At 41.4% G+C, this 21,769-nt stretch overlaps 2 protein-coding genes across 2 annotated transcripts; one reads left to right on the forward strand and one right to left on the reverse strand.

Moving 5' to 3' along the window:
* Nucleotides 1-154: 154 nt before the first annotated feature.
* LOC116381376 (zinc finger CCHC domain-containing protein 24-like) lies at nt 155-12,142 on the reverse strand. Its single transcript, XM_031843487.1, has 4 exons — nt 11,701-12,142; nt 10,500-10,700; nt 1,603-1,767; nt 155-1,261 (listed from the first exon to the last, which is right to left on the reverse strand). Exons 1-4 carry the CDS (start codon nt 11,911-11,913, stop codon nt 1,148-1,150), a joined length of 693 nt encoding a protein of 230 aa, XP_031699347.1. The 5' UTR covers nt 11,914-12,142; the 3' UTR covers nt 155-1,147.
* Nucleotides 12,143-12,768: 626 nt separating this feature from the next.
* anxa11b (annexin A11b) lies at nt 12,769-20,395 on the forward strand. The gene is made up of 15 exons (XM_031843486.1): nt 12,769-13,114; nt 14,829-15,306; nt 15,412-15,449; nt 15,634-15,777; nt 15,891-15,978; nt 16,089-16,183; nt 16,317-16,430; nt 16,660-16,750; nt 16,960-17,039; nt 17,185-17,241; nt 17,345-17,438; nt 17,615-17,710; nt 18,580-18,638; nt 18,768-18,890; nt 18,986-20,395. The coding sequence occupies exons 2-15, from the start codon at nt 14,838-14,840 to the stop codon at nt 19,043-19,045; spliced, it is 1,608 nt and encodes a 535-aa protein (XP_031699346.1). The 5' UTR covers nt 12,769-13,114; nt 14,829-14,837; the 3' UTR covers nt 19,046-20,395.
* The last annotated feature ends 1,374 nt before the right edge of the window (nt 20,396-21,769 follow it).

Raw genomic sequence — 21,769 nt, forward strand, 5'->3', positions numbered from 1 at the left:
TTCTGTTTTATGTGGGGAGATAAAAAAATGTGCAACATCTGGATCAGTTAATGTTGAAGACAGAATTTGATGTTATCAGTTTGACTTTGCCATCTGCCCTAATGCACCCTGACACATGGATTTATTAAAAACAATGCTCTAATAGAAACCAGGGACAAGTTTAAATACATTTTAATACAAAAACATTTGAAGAGATCATTTGAATTAAGGCACAATAAATGGTGTTTCACACATCTTACAGTGTATTTCTGTTCCATATTCATGTATCATAACACTTTCATTGAAATACAAAGAGCCTCTAAATCAACATGCACATGCAACCTTCCACTTAATGATCTTTGGTGCGGATGTGAACTCATTTTACATCTGAGACATTACGACCTCTGACCCATGAAAAGCACTTTGGAGAGACTTTCTTGGCACTGGGTGCTAAAATATAACTTCTGTAATTTATTCTATTTTTCAGGAATCTAAATGTTTCTACCATATTGTTTTCATAGTTGGAATGACAAACTTCCTACAGACGCATACTTATAAAGAATAAATGTTAGTTGGCTAATATATTCCTTCACAATGTGTAATAATCAAAACAGTAATGGCTTAAAAATATATTCAAAAATGATGTACCCTCCAGTACTGATAATACAGATTATAATAATAATGCAGGTACACACTAATACTGCATATCCTACTTAGTAAAGACTTGTTGCATATTTCATACAGAAACATCATTACGTTTAAGTTATTTCTGGAATATACAAACATGAAAAAGAGAATCTTCTTCATCCGGAAACTTTTGTTCCAACATGTTAGACATGAGTGAAGACAGAAACAGAACTTACGTTTTTTTTTAATTCACAGTTGGTAAGATTCATAGTTAAAGACTTCAAATGAATATTCACATAATGACTGCTGAGTAAGTTACAAGAACCCAGCAAATATAAAGAACTCGACTCCATGGAGAGATACTTAAAAACAAAAAAATGAGCCTCTTATACCGAGAGTCACAGTGTCAAAGAGAGTGTCATGACAATAAAACCGTTAGATGCATTAAGTCCAACGAAGTCAATAATGTATTTTTTGTAAATAAAATATATCTCCCTGTTTTATAAAGCTTTGAAAGGATCATAAGGCAAGTAGAGAGTTTTTATTGCACGCGGCGGCAGTAGTAGCCGAGGTCTTTGCATTTTTCACACAGGTGTTGTGGATGCTCCTTGCTCTGGTCCGACACATCTAACCCGTCCGGTTTCTCCAGAGGTCGCTGGAACAAAGAAACGGAATCACTCATCACAGTCGGAGCAGTCAGTAGAACCCTTAAAGTCCCAGAAACACTGAGGACATAACCGTGGCTTCCTCTATGTTTTTTAATGACTGGTGAAGGAGTTTACATACATATACATTACAGTCCACGGGTCTGGTATTATCATACGCTAGTGATATAAACGAACGTTAAACTTTAAAATAACATTAAAATGCATGTTCATGTATTTTTGCAGATGAAAACATTTCACCTGCAACAGTATGACTGTACTACAGTTACACAGGATGTGATTTCCACATTTGCTGATTCCTTCTGTATATGTAGGTCTGATGTAGCTTTACCTGCTTATGAGGGTAAACGTTGATGTGGCACTTAATACATTCTTGTCCCATGTTGGCCCAGGAGTTCCCGCTCATCCACTTCCTCTTGCATTTAGGGCATTTATATTCACCGAAACACCTCTTCTTTCCCTGATACGGGGTCAGGCCTTCACCTTTTGGTCGAGCCTGAACAGGAATACACAGCAAACAATTCTTACATTACTGACCTTGTGTGCAACCCACTTGAAGCTTACGACAGCTTAAAAACAAAGACATTTATCGACATGTAAACCTCGACAGCTTTGCAAATATTTTGGCTTTTGCCTCTGACCACCGTTAACTGTGTGAGGCTGAACGACCTATTAGGGGTTTTTTTTGGACGGCAGCCAATTTAAAGCTCTGCAGGATTGGAACAGGAAGTGATAGCAGCCCTGTTGGTGGTCAGGAGAGCCGAGTTTCTGGAGTGGATTTGTCTCGGGAATGAGATGATTATTTATGGTTTCTGTCAAAATAAGTTAAAGAGTTTGTTTGCTTCGATGCTTGATTAATGCAGTCCTGGAAGAGTGAGCCATATATTACAAAGGGACCTTGTTATATTATCTAAACTATAGAACTATAGAATATTAAATAAAAATTCAACAAGGTTCAGTTCGAGAGAATTTCCTCATGCAAAGGTCCGAAACATCACAATAATATCTAATTTGCGCTATGATTTAGTCCCATATCTATCGAAGACGCCAACAGCTGTATTGACGTCTGCATGTAGTCAACAACTGACTGTCATTTCAAATACATAAAGTTCAGCTGAATAATATCTTAACAATATTTATTGTCAGTTTTCAAATCGAACTGCAGAGAACTTATCTGTGGTTATTGAAACCACTTCTATTGCTCTCTGTTACGGGTTAAACTTGCATTCTTACTAATAGCCAGCAGGGGACAGCATGTGTCAGTCTATGAGAAAATGACCCTACTTCTCAATTGATTTATTACCTCAGTAATCATTAGTCTAAATCGCTAGTTTCAAGTCTTCTTCAATAGCAGGATATTCCTTTTGTAAATTATGGTCCCATGTAGAGTAAAATAGATGATAAAACATGGTGTGCTCTAGGGTGTGGCTCACACAACATTGTCCATTCCGTGTTTTTGTCTTACAACTTTAACCCTTTCTCAGAGTGTTTTCAGTTTGTTCATTGTGACCTTTTTGGTCGCCTAAAAATGTCTACTTCAGCGTTCGGTTGTACACCCTCGCGTGCCACTTCTGGTTGCCAAAAGCCAAGATGGCAACGGCTAAAAACCAAAAAAACCCAACTCAAGGCTTCGAAACTGCAGTCCACAAACCAATGGGTGACGTCACAGTGACTACGTCCACTTCTTACAATGTATAATGTAAATAAATGCAAGGAGAAGCTCGGATAACGACACACACACGGGGAGAGCGACCTCATTCTCTGTTCAGGTAGACATACTCCACTATATCTTTACAAAGCAAATTGTTGTTTGCTGCTATATGTATGCTCTGAATCCATCTGAAGGTATTTGTTGAACAGAAAAGAAGGAGTCTCAGCTTTCCCATTAGAAATGAACTCTCTCCCTCCAGCTGTGTTCCCGAGGGACCATGAAGGAGGCCCTGGCCTGTGGGGGGACCAATGGGAGAGGCCTCCCCACTATAGGACAAATACCTTAGGCTCTCAGTCATCCCTCCCAGCTGCCTCCGACTCACCAATCAGGACATAAAGATCTTAGCAGAGAGGAAATAAAACCCAGATGAACTCTGCACTTGTATAACATGACAAAATCCATAACCCATCACAACGAAGTCATCTCGACAAGACTGGTTTAAATTAAAAGCACCTCGGCTGGAAAGTAGGGCAAGTCAAAATTAAGTCTGAATCTGCACCACCAGAGGAGTTCACGTCAAACCTTGTTTTGATTTCACAGCAGGAACATATGTCAGGCTCAAAACTTCTTACAGATCATTTTATTCATTTCCAGGAATACATGTGTTTAACTAAATGTGTTTAAGGTTCCAACAGTCGAGTGTCTTGACTGTGAAGGCCACGGTGAAGCATTTTGAGGCATGTGTTTGCATCATTTAGCCACCATGAGGCACTGTGGGAGGTCACCTTTGATGGCAGCCCTCTTTCCCAAGCGCCTACAGGGAGAGCAGAGCATCATCTTCCTGAGGGAGGAAACAGCTTTCATTCCGTAGAACAAGCAAAACAAACTCTACCTAAAGTCCGGAGCCCACAGGGCAGCAAAGGGCATGGCACAGTCTGTAGTTTCCACCGGTCCCATCAAACATGTGACAGTCACAACCGGTAAATGAAAATCACACTCATGACCCGACAATGACTGGATGCTCTTATGGAAAGCAGGAAAGTTTGAGTAACTTCAGAAACTATGTACAAATCCATCATCAAGCCTTCTGCTCTCAAGACACAACCAGTTATTTAACATACCTAAGAATATTTTTTTTATTGTGTGCCTTTAAGAAACATGAATTATGAATTAACTAAATATTATTCAAACTAAGACACTGTGCGTGTGCTGGGCAATATCTATATCACAATATAGCTAATGCATAAAAAAACGACGTAAAGCAATCAGAATTATTCAATTTTACACCCGCAGAAGGCCTATACAACATGTATTACTTGTTACCAAAATGCAATTTCAGGTATTTTGTAAAACAGTAACATGATTTGATGACAACAACACTATTTCAATGAAAAAGGTGTAACAGTCCCCGTGGCTAAAAATGGAGAAAGTATTCAAGCAAGACTAAGAGTCGACAGCCATGCTAGCGACTCTCTTAGGTTCTACTTCGGCACACCGGTTCTTTGAGCTGAATGCTAACATTCTAAAATGTTGATATGTAGCAGTTATAATGTTTACCATGTTCATCATTATAGTTTAGTGTGTACGCATGCTGTTTTTTGACTCATAATTTCTTAAAGCTTTGACTTTTCCTTTCACGCAGCTAAAAATCAAATAGGCAGCACATTTTCTTCTTAAACAAATTTGATGGAAGATTTTTGCAGCCTCAAACCATCTGTGAGAAACGGTTTTGTTTCAGACAAATAGACGTTAAATTCAATTATAATATGCATTACAACTCATCGCATCCAAAAGCCATAACTCCAGTTGTGTAACTTGAATCAGCCCCAGAGTGCACAGAGCGATGTAAAGCCAGATTATAAGACTGTAGCAGATAAGCTCGTCCCAGGTCTATGCAGCCTGGTGAGAGAGGCCCGGGAGGTTGGCTGCCTCCCCCTGCCATCATCTGGAAACCATCAGGATAAACAATGGACTACTCCAAATCCCCCCCCCCCCCTCTCCCTCTCTCCCCCACTTCCATTGCCCCATGAGACTCTCATCCTGGAGAACACAGCAACACCAGGCCTATTGGATACCATGTGGTCAATTACTCCACACTAACAAACCCGCAGTGCTCTCTCTCTCCCTCGCTGGGTTTAATTTGTATCAGTCCCCCACCGCATCAGGGAGAAGCCCAGCTGTTACCAAAGCAAAACAACACATTACTGCCTGGACTGAAATCCACAGCAATAGGTCTCCTATGCTTTAAAGACTCCTGTGTCGACTTAAGTGACACTTTTCATTAACTTGTGAAATTAGTTATCTCCAGGTGGGTTTAAAGCAACGAATTGACGACTTGCCATCTTCCAGAGCATCAGAATAGCTAGTTTTGTTTTATGGAAGACAATTATTATTGCATCTAAAGAGAGGTGAGGAGATTGGTTGTGTTATTGATAGCAATAATCATTTAATTGCTGGTTATTTAAGAGGCAGAAATGCCAAAACATTCTCTGGATGCTGCGTTTGCAAGGTGATGATTTACTGCTTTTCTGTTTTATATCACTGTAAAAATAAATATCTTTGGGGGTGTTGGTCGGACAAAACAAGCTATTTGAATACACCACCTTGAATAATAGTTGTTGTCCTACTTCCAAGAAATTCTACTTTGTTGAGAAAGTGGCCAAAGTGGACTATGGGGTGGATACTTTTAAAGTTAAGAGACTCAGAAGGCTTTTCTTTGTCATGATGCAACATGTTTGAAACAAATGTCCCGACGATACTCTTCAAATATAATGCAGAAATGATTCAGACTGCATTAGATCCTTTTGATTAAATGTCACAGTTGTCATGAAGCAAATAGCAAGTGGAACTGAGAATATTGAGGAAAATCCAACCCTGCGGAAGTATTACTTTCACGGGCACATTAGATTACGATGACAGTTAAGTCACAGTTACTGTATATGAAGCTGTAATCCTTTCACGCAGCCTTTCTGCAAATCTTGCACATCTGAAATACTGAATGGATTAACCTTCCCCCTCTCCAAAACAAATGTGATGAGATAAAAACAACTGGAGGCCAAACAGCAAATGGATTTCTATTTTCCAACATGGCTCTCCAGATTTTAAATCGTGCATCAATCCCATTGTTCAAAGCCTGCAGAGAGATTCCCTCACACACAGATTCAAAGGCAGTCTGACTGAGCTGCAGTCACACAGCTGTAAACTGGTGTTACGTTACACAAAGGGTGAGTGACAGGACCAGGTGGCCTGGCAGACAAACAAGAAATACAATGGCACAATATTCCCAATTTCAGTTCAAAACACAGCTGAGAGAGACTCAAGAAGGCCAAATGTTATGACTGTTGGGTCAAAGTAATGCTCAGGTTCGGCTAAGACGCCAGCTAGTAGTTTGATTTCATTGTCATGTTCAGGAATTGGTGCACAAGAACACAAGAGCATACAACTCTGCCGTCACATTTTGAAGTTGACGTAAAAGAGGCATAACAGCATTTCACAGCATCTATTGTACCTTTATACTCTTCATAGCAACCTCTACTCATTCAAATGTAGACTAAATAGTAGCAATACGTGTGAAAAAGAATCCATTAAGGCAAGGTTCCATTAAGTCTGGTTTAGGAAAGGATCGTGGTTTGGGTTAAAGAACTAAGGAATGATGTTACAAGGTACAAATAATGTATAACTAAAGATGTGATACAGTATACTTGGAGCCACAGAGTGAGAGAGACTTTTCACCCACATTTCCTCATGATATCAACAGTGATTTCTCTTGAAAACATGCAACAGCATTCTTCTCCTCTATGTTCATTAGCTTTGAGCAGAAGACAGCCACTGTTTATCAGCGGCAGTCTATCTACCCCGCATACCACGGTTTCCTCTATCTTGCTCATCCTCCTCAGCAGATGATCCGGCCAAAAGCAACAGACAGCAGACTGAGGACAGATAAGACGTTTACCACCAGTGAAAACAAAAGAACCAAAGCAACAGTCATCAGACAGTGTGTTGCTTGAGATTCACCAGTTCCACATTCAGCGATGAACTGTATCGCTCCACCTGAAGTACAATGCCCTGTCCAAAAACAAGACTAATGTCATTATCAGTATTTGAACCAAGATAACAGCATAAAAGATGCTCAAAAATTTTAGTGTGGAGTAAACAAACAACATATAGGGTGTTAACAGCCAGACTGTTTCCAGTCTCTATGCTAAGCTAAGCTAGCCATCTCCTGGCTGTTGCTTCTTATGTAACGAACTAATGTGAGAGTGGTATCCATCTTCTCATGTAACTCTCGGCAAGAATGTGTATATATGTATAAGCAATTCCTTTAAAGTCTTCCCACGGGAAGTACCGAAGACTGTGGAAGATTATTTCATGTGAAAGTTATTTATCATTATTAATCTTATTCGCTTAATTGCCAAGAGTAAAATAAGGAATTGTTACACCGCTGTCGTGTCCAGCAGCCAGCTAGCTTAGCTTAGCACAAAGACTAGAAACAAGTGGAAACAGTTAGCCTGACTCCTTACAAATTAACACTTTGTATCCTGTTTGTTTAATCCAAACAAAAAAGAAGTACAAACAACAAATCGCCATTTTTGAGAAGTTTAAAAGCAACCCAATGGAGTCACAGTAAGGATACTGAATAATGGGACAAACTGAAGGTTTCAGCCTTCAAATACCAAACAGGTTATGAATCTTTCTGCAAGCCCTGCAACTATCAAAAGTTCCTCCTTCCAAAGTAATTATCAAGGCAGACGTTTTCCTTCTATTCAAACCTGATCAAACTTTACCCACTTCCTGTGCTACCCACTGTTTCCAAAAACACATTCTGGATGCAGACATCTCTGGGCAGCTGCTTTCTGGCCCTTTAAACGAGTGTCCGACAGCCGCTTCTCTGCATAGACAGAGACAGAGTGAGACGGAGATGACTGCAGCCAAGCAGAGCTAAGCGAACAATACAGCCTGACTTCCTGACCTTTGGTTCCACAGCCCCTCTGGAGAAACAATGCTCTCCTTATTTAGCCCAGGCTCTTCCCACCATACACCCATGTACTCTCAGCACACTGTCACTAGTGTATTCTCCTTACAGTTACCGGGTTCGTCTACTTAATTGGCGCGGGGTCAATAAAATGCTGTGACCCTGGGTTAATGGGTGAAAGGTGTTAAACTTGCCACAAATATGGTCATAAATAGAAACAGTTTTGTCATCAAAATGGTATAAATTACAGATGATTTTCAGATGAAGACACTAAATTAACTGCAAGTTGGATAGTAAGTCATCAAGGGTCCAAACAGTATGTACTTCTAGAGCTAAAAATGCCTCAGATTCCAGCCAACAAGAACAAAAAGCAGTTTGTTCATTAGTTACAGCTTCAGAAGAGCGTTCAACTGAAGAGGCCGTTTGTCATGACAACTGCTCCGTAATCATCGCTGTGGGTCTGAAATATTAGCAACACATGATGAAAATCTGGCATCATCCTTCTAAAGCAGAGCGAGAGCGGCACAGAGCCAGCCGGCAGAAATGGTTTCCAGATTTTGTACATTTCAAGGGGCGTGGCCGCAAAGACGAATCGTAAATATCCCAGAGTAATCCTTTGACGTCTTAACCCTCTGATGAAGCGAGTAACCCAACTCTCCACTATGCTGTCAACAGGATGTTTACCACTTTCATGTCGAGCACAGCATGGATAGCATGTCTAATACCTTTCAGTATGGCTGCAACTCAAACTCATGGGTTCCGCCTTAACTGGCACTTTTCATTATTTTTCATCACCTAAGGCTTCCACTGAGGTACCATGTGTTTCTTTATCAAAGAAGCAGACTTTTAGAGTTGACGTGGGCCCCATTCCACCCAGAGAGAGGCTGTTAAAGGCCCCGCACACCCACTTCCTGTGTGCTTCTTCTCTCATCTTACTGAGCCGTGACATTCTTTGATTCCTGTCTATTGCAGCTCCAGTGCAAACCAGTCAGCTATGGAAGCCCTGCAACAAACAGTCCGAAGAAACTCACTGCTGCTAATAAGATGTTCTACACCACTCCATAAAAAACAGCTTACGTATGCCTCTCTATTCTTCATTCGAAAGAAACATGCTGTGCAAAAAGTGGTGTTGTTAGGATGTACACCGTTTTCCCTCTGGTCAGGATATCCAGCAAGACGCCCTAAATACTCACATACATTCAAAAATAAGTGTCAGTGTGTTGTTGTACAATTTGAAAGTGGTTGAAAGCTTCTTTAGAACATTCTTTCAGACATATTTCTGAAAGTGACCAACCAACAATAACACACAACTTCTGTTGGCGTTAGTCCAGGTGTGCACAGATGTGAAAATGTTAAGCGCTATAAGCTCACAGCAATTTATTTTCTCCACATTCCTCGCATTCCTCCACTTTCACAGCTGAACTGCACCAGTGATGGAGGTGACAAGCTCTCAGAGACGAGGCTATAGGGAAGAGAGTGATCAAGATGTGGCCAGGGCAGATAACAGACTCTTCCTTCTTAGTGAAAGGAATCTTTTGGGAAACGTATTCAAAAGAATACCCCCCCCCTCACATCTGCACAGTAAATAGCTTAGTAGCTTAGCTTCACGCAAAGACTGGGAAAAGCTAGCCTGGCTCTGTCCGAAGGTAACAAAAGTGGAGGGTTACGTGTCTTTGAACAGAGCCAGGCTATAGCTGTTTCCAGTCTTTATGCTAAGCTAAGCTAATAGGCTGCTGTCTCCGGCAACTTATTCACCATACAGACGTAAGAGTGGTATCTATCTTCTCCTTTCACTCTCGGAAAGATAGCAATTAAGTGTATTTCCCAAAGTCGTATGTGTATTGTAAATGAAACATTTTGAATGTTATAACTTATTAATTGATCTCTTGCACCAACACTATTTTATGTTTTAGACGCTACCCCTCCCTATTGTGACATTTTATCTCTGGCACAAACTGACAAAAACTAAATTGATGGAAATCACTCAGTATTAATATCTATGGAATTATGGTGCAGCTAGCAAATACTCTGTTTGCGTCACAACAGAAAGCAATTACACCTTTTTAGAACTGACCAGTCAAAGTTGGCCAGCCATTTGAATTTCTGCTTTTTTTGTTTCCTCGCTTCTTGCACACATCCTGTCCATCAGTCATGTGACTATTTCCATTTTATTATTTCCACCTAACAAATGTCAGACATTTCCCTCTGAACATGATCAATGGGGATCCGCAGCTGGACATAAAGCAGTGGTAATATGTCTCTCCTGTTTGGAGTAGAGGTCGTGCCTATCCACAGAGAAACCTATCATCTTTCATTAAGTCCGGCTCCCAGATGCAATCTGGCATCTGCTGCTCATTACCAACCTGCGGTGGTTCATCTAACTCAAATATGAGCTAAGGAATCTATTTCACACTGAAAAAATTGTCTACCTACAACTGGGAGGAAGCTTGTGGATTTGAAATGAGAATCAGATAAAATACGTCGTCATACTCACGTCACCTCATATGTTCTTTGAAACACCATAGACAGCTCAAACGGCCTACACACTGCCACTGCACAGCAGTTTCTGCACGTGACTGATGTGAAGCATCACTGACTGGCTCACCTGAGGGCAATCTTTGATGTAGTGGCCTTTATTGAAGCAAAGGTGGCACAGGTAGTTGGGCGGCGGCCTTTTGCTGGGTTTGCGTGTCTCGGGGGACAGGGAGAGGTCTGAGAAATGGTCCGCCAGAGAGCTCAGGCCTTCCACGATATTGTTGAGGGACCCGTAGGGCGAGGAGCTCTTGTAGAAATTGTTGTTCAAGGCCTGTCAAGAGAAAAACATTATTGTTTATGACTCTACAATGAAAGAGCCTTTCAGGCAGCATGTCAGTCCATCACCCTGATTGATTCTCCTGTTCGTGTCTCCGACAGTAGCCGACATTATTTCAATTCTGCAGATGTGCTGCCTTTACTGCATTTACACTGTGGGCCAATAGTGTCCGTTTCCTCGTCAGAACAAAATGCTTTTGTCACGCGTTCTTCTAACTTGTTCTATTGCCACGGCACAATCAGCATCATTGTGCCTCTGGAGGAGACGGGTGCTGTGGCACCGCAGGGGCAAACATGGAGAACAGTCTGCAGACACTGGCTGTTTACTCTGAAGGCATCACAGAAAGAGAATTGTGATCAGATGCACATGCACATTACAGTTGGTAACGTTGTTGTGGCATGGGTGCAGTTACAGTATGCTATTTGAATTGATTCATTCTTAAAGTTGCAAAGTGATTTTCTAAGTAAAAGTACAGCAAATTATGATATCTTTATGCCGATTTGTTTTAATGACTTATGCCTGTTTTCCTTACATTTCCTAAATGGGTCAGTATTAAAATAAGCAGCAAGCCCCACTGAGTGAACACAGCATACTCCTCTGACCAAGCAGAGGCCGGCCAGGGTGAACTCTAACATTTTTTAAAAACTTGTGAGAGGTCTTTCTCAACCTGCCAGTCCCCCTCCAGCTGCACACTGACACCAGAACAGTCTGAACACACTCAGGCACTATACCAGGGTACAGAACCCATATTCATGCACTGCCCACTCACCACAGTGCGACCCAATGAAGGCATGCAGGTGAGGTTTACTGTATGGGCAACAAAAATAACCTGGAGTGAGGTATGTTTGTATAATATTCATCTTAGGAGAGAGACTTTTGACATGCAGCGTTAGAAAAAGATGAGTGAGTGGGTGCAACAAGGCATGAAGTTTGTAAATGCAAAGTGTTAATCACCACGTTATGACAGCATGACATAACATGACATGAATTCTACCTCACTCCTCAGATGGAAGAAGTTGTTAAGATAGTTGGCGCTCAGATCAGCTGCGCTGCGCTTGGAGACGTTCATGTCCAGTGGGGAAGTGTCCGATTCGGCTTTGAACGCATCAAAAGTGCTGCTCTGAGTGTCTTGCAAAGACATGTAGACCCAGTTGAGCAGCTGTGCCGGTGGGTACACAGGGGCACCATTCTCTATGGCAGACATCATATTGTTTGCGTCTCTTGGAACAGCGCCGTCAGAACCGCCGGATTTTCTGGATCACACAACTTCTTTCAGTCATCCCCCCTTCTGCTCCGGCTGGATGTGTGATGTGTGATCTTTGTGTTCACCTGGGGGAGCCCTGGAGGACCCCAGTTACCGGACAACAGTCACGGGGGAGGGCGCAGTAGAAGCATGAAGCGCAAACGCCTGAATGCCAGTGGGAAGCGAGTAGCAGCGCTCCAGCCACGACTCTCAGGGCTGCGTCACAGCGAATAGGAGGTCCGACATGAGTTTGCATCTTTGTGCTTAACTTTTCTTTGCATATTTAGGTCTAAAACTAGGAGTTATATAAGGGAAAATAAGTGGCATGCTATTAATATAGACCTTCATGAGGTATTTTAAATGAGTAGTTATTTCATTCTAAGAAAGCATTGAATTGCGCCTATACAACACGGACTCTTTACCAAAAACAGTGTTGCAGTGTTTTATCTAACTTTTCTGTCAGATGCCAAAGATGGATGGATAGTATAACGTTTGTTTTGATTGCAGTGATGCAGGATGAGGAGCGATAAAGGGGTAGACATGTGGATGTTTTCCTCATTAGATGTAAGATTCATCATACACAGCGATGAAATTAAATAAAATACAAAAAGATAAAGTTGAAAAAGGAAAATCCCACACTTCATTGTGCTTAGGTAGACTGACAATAAACCACCCTGGTGTACCGACAATTAAAAGGCTGCAGTCTGCCAGGCTCGTGTAGTAGACTGCTGCCCTCTAGTGTTTGTTTTATGTTGACACTGAGCGTTTAACGTAATTCAAATATCAGGAAAAACTGCACATTAGCCCATGAAACATTTGAAAATATTTGAATGTCTTCAGGCAAGGGACTTAAAAAAAAAAAAAATCAAGGTATTCAAAGTATTTTGGTCAACAATATTGCGTATTAATTATCCACAATATAATGCTTGTGACATCACCGTGGACAATCGAATCACTTCTTGACAAACATTGCAGTGTCTTCTTGGGTGAAAATGAAAACACGACAGCCCGACGAGTCAACGTCAGGCTTTCTCCTCTTAATGTGTGGAGGACAATAACGGCGCAAAGATTGTTATACTGCAGGACGGAAACAATGCTGAGGACCCACCCACCTCCTGCTACTCCTCGTTCGGCTCTTCCTGGATCTGAAGTACGTTGCGGATAAGTAAGTAACCCCAAATCTTATGTTTTTGGACTGCAAATAGCCGCGAAATATTCGTCTTGTATTGCGTTTGAGGCGACAACGAAGTTTGATCATACTTAATAATAAATGCAGCAGCCTCCGTCAGCTTACTGTGGAATGTAGGGAATTAGCCTCGCCTAATTAAACAGACGCTATGGAGCTGGAACGTTGCTCAACAGCAACAAACCTTTTTTTTTATTATTTATTATTTCAAAAGTAATTCAAAATGGCGCACTGATACTTGTAACTGTATCTAATGTGTTACGTGTCCCTCCCGCTATGTGTTTACACTGGATGCTAAATGCCAAACAGTAACTCGTCTGGGAGTAGCTACTATGTAACGTTAACGGACCGCAGGGTTGCTACAAGCTCTTGGAGATCAAAGATGTTGGCGTGACATTTAGCATGCGGGCGCTACTTATTGTTGATGGATATAAGAGTACAGTCAAATCTTAAAGTCACAGCTAACGTTAGTCTGCGAGTTGCGAAAACACAGGCCTGTGATTCTCCGAATGAAGGATGTTGCGTTATATTTTAGCCTGCTTTCTAGTGCTCCTCGTACAAATACGCAGGAAGTGTAACGCAAATTTGAAACGTGCCCCTCCTAGCGCGTTCTATTGAAGAGGTCATGAGTTGTAAAACGTGATCAGTATTAATTCAGTAGCAACATATTGGTTACTAATTTGCTTCAGGAATCAAGAAGTAACGGACATCGGGATTTTTATTAATGATTTTATAAGAATAATAATAATTATGTAATAATATAACCTTGCTTTACCCCATCCCTGGGTCGTAAATGCGCGGTGGGATGGAAATACTGGTATTTACGGTAATACTTGAAGGCGTCCCCAGTGCAGACCCAGTTAACAAAGGTCCACACCCTTCATGAAGTCACCTCTAACACAGTGTTTATGTCCGCCTAAAGTACTCTGTGGTGCATCTTTGAATTCAGAATAACTAAATCTAAACTTTAACCACAACTAATAGCTCTAAATACAGCCGATTTGTTTTACATCCGGGTATCTTTGTCGCTCAGTACAGTTTACAGACCTGCAGCTGTAATTAATGTTTTGCTTGAATATGGGATGGCACAGAGGCACCCAAACAGTTGTGTAATTCCAACAACGACTCTTCATTTTACAGTGTTTGTTTGGGGTTTTTGAACTCTGTCAAAAAACAATGAGCATGCTCTTTTGTCATTATCATAAGTTGAGGATTAGGGCAGGTGAAAGTGGTGAGTTTCTGTCGTCATAATGGTGATGTGCTAACACGGCCTGTGGAGTGTAATCTGCGAGAGGCTCAAGTGAGGGCCTTGTCTGCAAGTGGCTGCTCATTCATTAACCTACGGAAGTTGTTGGAGTTTAGAGCATTTTATTATGATGACACCAAATGGATGCAGGGTAAGAGGGTTGGGTGTCAGTTTGGGTTATTTTTAGAGAACTAAGTAAATGTCATACTCATATGGCTGCTTAAAAAAGGAGCTAAATGGGGGACTTTAACACATCCATGTCTGTGTTACCACATCATAAAAACCATGGAGACTGAGCAAGTTAGGAAGTACAATTAAATCTAACTTTAACTGGAAATTAAAGAAAATTCTGTGTTCCTTTTTGAATGGTTCCTGCAAAATGTGCTGTGGTCATATGATGACCCTCATACATCACAGTATCAAGCCACAACTTCATGTCACCTTTAGGTTCTGAAGATGAGCTACCCAGGATACCCACAACAGGGAGGGGGCTACCCACCTCAACAAGGGGCATATCCACCCCAAGCAGGCGGCTACCCTCCTGCTGCAGGCGGCTACCCTCCACAGGCGGGCGGCTACCCTCCACAGGCCGGCGGCTACCCTCCACAGGCGGGCGGCTACCCTCCACAGGCGGGCGGCTACCCTCCTGCCGCAGGTGGCTACCCTCCTGCCGCCGGAGGCTACCCCCAACAGCAGGCCGGCGGATACCCATCTCAGGCTGGCGGTTACCCTCCCGCAGCGGGCGGTTACCCTCCAGCAGCAGGGGGCTACCCTTCCCAGCCCGGAGGTTACCCTGCCCCAGCTGGAGGTTACCCTGCCCCAGCTGGAGGTTACCCTGCCCCAGCTGGAGGCTACCCTGCCCCAGCTGGAGGCTTCCCTCCTCAGGCAGGAGCAGGAGGCTATCCTTCCATGCCTCCAGGAGGAGGTGAGGCTCCAAAATAGTCTTTTGAATTGTGAAGCTTTACACGCAGCAGACTTGTTCTTTTAAATTAATTGCATTTTGCATGTTATGTCAATATTTTCTTTGCAGGTGGAGGCTGGGGTGCAGCACCAGGCGGACATGGAGCGGTACATACATTCTTATCTCGCTCTAAACCACGGCAGTGCCACATCCCTAATAACATATGGACTGATTTCAGCTAAATCTCTTGTTTGCTTAAATCACCTTATCTCCTACTTAAACCTTATTTGCTCTATATGTCACTATGGACTTAGCACTTACAGCTGTCCTCTGTCCTCTGTCCCTCTGCAGCCAGGAGGGGCTCAGCAGGGATACCCAGGGGGCCCCGCCCCAGGCCAGCCCATGCCAAACTACCCCGGAGCCCCCGCGAATACCCCCTCAATGCCGGGATATGGAAGTGGAGTTCCATCCAACCCTCAGGCACCTGCCATTTCTGTAAGAGGCATTCATCTTCATCCTTGGACTTCTCTCAGACTACGTTGCAATGCACATCCAGCTAGTGTGTAGTGTTTTATCCGCTAATGTTTTTATTTATTTATTTTTCATAGAAAGGGTTCAGAGGTTCTTTGAAAGACTTTCCAGGGGCCGATCCACTGAGGGATGTTGAGGTTCTTCGCAAAGCTATGAAGGGGTTTGGTCAGTAAATGTTTATTTGAATATGCTAAAAGCCATCTGAAGTGTTGTCACTCAACATTGATCCCTTTTGTTACACATCATAAATTGATCCTGAAAATTATTTTGAACAGGCACGGATGAAAATGCCATCACTGAACTTCTGGGAAGCCGTACCAACAAGCAGAGGGTTCCAATGGTAGCGGCCTATAAAACAACTTACGGAAAGGTACATTTTATAATGTTTTTTTTTACAGTCGGAATTCATTCTGTAATCTGTCGCTAATCATTGGCCCTGTATTGCAACTATATCTCGGCCGAGCTTGCTTTCATGGTTTTTTGTTTTGTGTGTTCACTCTTAGGATTTAGCCCACGATCTGAAGTCTGAGCTCACTGGAAACTTTGAGAAACTGGTTCTTGCCATGGTTAAGAGCGCTTCACACTTTGATGCATCTGAACTCAGAGAGGCTATAAAGGTTGGAAGCTTGAGTTGTTGTCTCAGCAGATGCTTCAATTTTGGTTTTGTAGTCCAAACCGCATGTTACTCATCATGTAATTGGAAAATAAGAACAAAAATAACCTCTAAATGCAAGTTAAGGCCATACAAGTCGAGACTTGTGTCATGGCTGATGACATCTAACTGTTCACCATCTATTAAGCTGGTGTGTCTTTGTGTCTTACTGAGGCCTTTCTATATTTTTACAGGGCGCAGGAACTGATGAAGCTTGTCTGATTGAGATTCTTTCATCACGCTCCAATGCAGAGATTCGTGAAATCACCAGAATCTACAAATCTGGTGAGTTCTGATCTTGAGGTTTATATTTTGTATTAAAATGATTTAACTCAAATTTGATTGTAGGTTGTGCAGCTACTCTTTTATTTTACCTTTTTATTTTTCTGCTTAGAAAAATGGATTGAGAAAAAGAAGTGTCGAAACAAAATGCAAATATTATGCAAATGAATGTATTGTCCCAACAAAAACAAAAAGCCACACCTTTCTTCCAGATTACGGGAAGAGCCTAGAGGACGCCATCAGCGGCGACACCTCCGGTCACTTCCGCAGACTCCTCATCTCTCTCAGTCAGGTAGCTGCTGCACATTTTTACACCTGATTCATAATCAGCTCTGTCAAAACAGATTTCAGCTCCTGCGAGCTATTAAGTTTTGACTCTGCCATTGTACTTCGCTCATGAATATATTAATGAACACAACACATCTTACTATATCCAGGGAAATCGTGACGAAAGGGAGACTGTCGACGTCTCCCTAGCCAAACAGGATGCTCAGGTACCAGTTTAAAGTTGGTTTGCTGTTGTAACATACTTGAAAAGTAATTTGCAGGTCTGATCATGTTCCTTGTTTAATTTGTGTGTGTCTGCGTGGGCGACAGAAACTGTATGCTGCTGGGGAAAATAAAGTTGGAACTGATGAGTCTCAGTTTAATGCCATCCTGTGTGCTCGCAGCAAGCCTCACCTTCGAGCAGGTGTGTAATTGCGACATCCACTAGATCATTTCCCTTCCTCTATTGAAGTTCACCACATGACTTCTGTTGTTCCAGTGTCATAACCACACATGTTGACCTTTTAATACATATTTCAGACATTTGTTGTCAAATATTATGACTGTAACTCTCTTGCCTGTGATTCTTGTCTTTATTAGTCTTCCAGGAGTACCAGCAGATGTGTGGGAGAGACATTGAGAAGAGCATCTGCAGGGAAATGTCTGGCAATGTGGAGTCTGGCATGGTGGCCGTGGGTACGTTCTTTGGGTCTCTTTTCCAACCAAACGAAAGTGGCTTTCCAAAACCATGTTGAAGCGTTAAGTATATATTGAAGCCATTCGTCAAGATGTTTGTTTGGACTGGTTTTCCTGGAAGGACTACAAATATCCTGCTGATGCAAACCGGCTGCCGTTTGACCTACATACCTTTTTAATACTTTGATTGATAAAAAGCACAGCTGCATCAGTTATTCAAGTTTTATGAAATTGTATAAAATCCAATTTAAAACCACAGAGTCCCAGCCATTTTAGATTATTATGTTTTGTGCACATATGCAATTTAGAAGAACAGATGATTTGGTTGCTGTTGTGCAACGCATTGAAGTTATTTCAAATGGGCCTCACCAAGAAGAATTTGGCACCCGATCACAGGAAACCAGTCTGGAATATCTTCAAATATATTTGGGCTCCTTTCAATTGTTACGTCTTCAATGTCGTGAAGATTGGATGAAAATTGTAGTTGGAGTGGTACAAAACAGTTCTGCAGAAATTATAAAAATGGTGGAAATTATTGAAGAAGTTTTAGCGATAATGCTGCTAACTAAGAAGCTTACAAACTAAAAAAAAATAGGGCTAAGAGGAAAACCTTTTGGCAGACGCAACAACATAAACACCCGTCTTTCTCTGGTGTAGTTATTAATACTGCACTGAGTTTGAATGTAAAGCTTCGGTGTCTAATGTTGTCCACCTCAAGCAATCAGCTTTTGACTCTTCTTGTCTTTTCATTTACCTCTTCACATCGTCTGTTGTATCTTGTCCCCTTATTGAAACAAAAGGGTAACAATCGTGTGGTTTTGCAGATTCATATAAGACTCATCTGTTTACATCTGCTCCTTTTTTCCTAGTGAAATGCATCAAGAACACTCCTGTCTACTTTGCAGAAAGGCTCCACAATGCCATGCAGGTACATCATCACATTGTATTCTAATTGTCACAAACCAACTGTTCCCTGCACTGACATTGTTGCGGGGAGTCTGAGGAGAAATTGTCACTGCTGCGGTCACTGAAGTGTCACGTTGTGATGTGTCGACAGGGAGCAGGGACCAAGGACACAACACTCATCCGCATCATGGTGACCCGCTCTGAGGTGGATATGTTGGACATCAGACAGGCGTATGTGAAGACTTACGGAAAATCACTTTACAGCCACATCTCAGTAAGTCACACAAACCATGTCACGCTGACAATCGCAGGTTTTCCTTTTCATGTACATATTTTTAAAACCATGTTGATTTTATCTTCGATTTTCAGGGTGATACCTCCGGGGATTACAAGAAGTTGCTGCTGAAGCTGTGTGGAGGTAACGACTAAAAGGAAAGGAAGAGAACCCTACGTAAGGACAAAATATATGACTGAAACAATGTTATAGGACCATATATCACCTCTGATGCATGCAGTTTAAGTTAGTTTTTCTATGGCAACAATCAGTCATTGTTTCTTTAGTATTCTCTTCAGTATGATTAAAACATGATCGAATTTTATTATTTGTTTGCTACTGTATTGTAGTCAGTGATTGCCAAATAGTAAATATATATTCATATGAAGAATTTTTTTTTTTTTTGATGCAATAGATAGCTTTAAAATCTCGTACTTGATTAAGATGTCAACTATATAATATAACTATACTAATAACTACATTATAGAATAGTATTTAAAATGTTAAAGGCTAAACCGTAATTATCATTGAAGAAACCCTTATTTGGAAGAACAATAGAGTTTCAGAAAAATTAAAGATGCAGAACAAGGCGAGAGTCTTGCTTATTTAATATTCAAAGTACGTATACAAGGATATATTTAGCAAATGACTTTATACATGCATTATTTCCGTGTTACTCTGGTAAAGTTTACCTCACCGCCAAGCATTTCAACTGTGTGCAAGTTACTATACACAACGTTACGTGACACTGTTGTGCAAGTTTTAGCAAATTATGTTTGACTTCATCTCACACAGAATAGATGTGATCACTTGATGCTTGTTAAACTGGCCACAATTAAATTCCAGGTCATTTTTGATTGTAAGAAATAATCTGCAGAAAGGCATCTCTTCTAAGTGTCAATGTTAACTAACCAGAATTTAACTCCTGCTTGCAAGTCTATGCAATTTAGCTTTTTGCCTTATATCAGCTTTACAAAACTCTTCTGTTGTTCTTGAAATGTAAACCTTTCCAATCATTGTTCGCCAATTACAGCCAATGTTTTCTTCCTGAATGCTGCAAAAGCCAAAGCCAGATAATGTTGTGCCTTTTTGTCAGGGCTGCCATGTAAAATGTTTAGAGCTAATGGATGTTTGTTTCATACATAATCATCATTGCACAATTGCAAAACCTGTAATCCACACATTGTTAATTTCTCAATATTGTGTTTACTTTTTTTCCTGAGTGTCTTTTACCAGTTTGTATGTTTTACTGCCAGTAGAGGGCTCTTCATTCACGTGACGTGTCATTTCTAATGTCTGCTACCTGAAGGTTTAGCTTTGATCTGAATATCTATTGCGCTAAGTCTACTTTGCAACCATCCTTGTAACATAATAATGGTTGAATTTCAATGGATGCCTTTTTAGTTTTCTAACATTTTGCCATGTGATAGTTCCAGTCTCTCAAACAACCACTTCTAATTTCATTAAAAAAAACATTTTGGCATATCTGGATTGCCTTTGTGAAATGGGATCATGTGTTTTGCATGAAACATTGACTCTGGGTTTTCTGCTCTGAGCCAGTGAGCAATTTGCATTTCAAAGGCAGCCTCATTTCCACCACCTTGGTAGGTATAACAACAACTGAGACGGTGACTCTCCCTCCATCCCTGGAGCATCCCGAGCTGCACGCTTTGCTAAAAGGTGCCAGTTATGTGGCTTAAATAAGTGAAGTCTCTATGCTTTGCTGTATAATCTGAGAGGAGGGAAACCATGTCCAGGTTTGCTATGTAGATCAAGTGATATGGCAGAGAGCGCTTTTCTCAAGGCTATAAATAGTGTCCACATTGGAGACACGGATGTCCTAAAGTCTTCTTTCTGTTGTGCTCACTGGCCTTTAAGTGCAGCCTCAGAGGGGCTGTGATGGGGAGACAAATGACTTCACCAACCGCACTTCTTCTACACCTTTCTCACTTCACTACTTTTCATACACGCTCAAAATGAAAAGCCCCCACCAGCCGGGGGACAAAGAGGGATGAATATTTCATGTTGGTATTTGTGTATTTTCTCTCAAGCCGAGACTGTTTGCCGTGATACCTCCTTAAATATATAGGTCAAAAGGAAATCAGTGGGGCCTCCTGTTTGGTTTGCTTTTACTTTCAGAGACAAAACAACACTTTCCTGATTTCCAGAAGAAGAAAAAAGTGCTTTAATTATTTACATGTGGACTTGCTGCACTCTATCTGGGGCTTGATCACACTTAGTGCATCCCTTGCATGTGTGTGTATCTGTCTTATTGGAGATGTCAGACGTGTGCCTATGGGAATCGTGCCAATCGACAGCATCTGTCTACGTCATTGGTTTCTGTGGTACATGGGAGCTGCAAAGGTCAGCCTTTAAATTAGCCCTCACACTTCCTAGCGTACCCCTAACAAACACAAAGATGAAAATAAAAGATACTTAAATGAAGCATTTCGACAACTGATTTAACCATATTTCAAAAAAATAATTAATTTAGTAAATCTATTGAGATCAGTCCATGTTTTACCTTTATTCACATCCCCATCACTGGCCTCTAATGTTAATACTGTCTCATAGACAATCAGTAAAAGTAAGCATTGACCAAATTGTTTATTTGTTGTGGATTTTCTGCAGCCGTCCAATGAGGAATGTGTGGTTAGGAGACATTTGGTTGCCAGGGACGTAATCCCGCTTTAAACTTCATGAGTGCATATAAACAAATTACAAACCCGGGGATTAGATGAACAACACATAATGAGATGCAGCAGCAGATATCACTATCCAGCCTACAGAGTTGCAGCCTGCACGGCCTGAGCTTCATCCTCTGATATTTGACAAAATGGGAGAATAAAAACCTGTCCAACCTGTTCCTTTTATTTGTG

Source organism: Anarrhichthys ocellatus, unplaced genomic scaffold (genome assembly GCF_004355925.1).
Source record: "Anarrhichthys ocellatus isolate YVR2014 unplaced genomic scaffold, GSC_Weel_1.0 scaffold4, whole genome shotgun sequence".
Classification (NCBI taxonomy): domain Eukaryota; kingdom Metazoa; phylum Chordata; class Actinopteri; order Perciformes; family Anarhichadidae; genus Anarrhichthys; species Anarrhichthys ocellatus.

Bases quoted from the DNA above. Each gene is read 5' to 3' on its own strand.
- LOC116381376 (XM_031843487.1), bottom strand. From the start codon at position 11,913: ATGATGTCTGCCATAGAGAATGGTGCCCCTGTGTACCCACCGGCACAG. The intron at 10,701-11,700 runs GTAGAATTCATG...TTCTCTTGACAG, and splicing joins TCTTCCATCTGAGGAGTGAG to GCCTTGAACAACAATTTCTA. The intron at 1,262-1,602 runs GTAAAGCTACAT...TCTTTGTTCCAG, and splicing joins ACGTTTACCCTCATAAGCAG to CGACCTCTGGAGAAACCGGA.
- anxa11b (XM_031843486.1), top strand. From the start codon at position 14,838: ATGAGCTACCCAGGATACCCACAACAGGGAGGGGGCTACCCACCTCAA. The intron at 16,184-16,316 runs GTACATTTTATA...GTTCACTCTTAG, and splicing joins ATAAAACAACTTACGGAAAG to GATTTAGCCCACGATCTGAA. The intron at 16,431-16,659 runs GTTGGAAGCTTG...ATATTTTTACAG, and splicing joins AACTCAGAGAGGCTATAAAG to GGCGCAGGAACTGATGAAGC.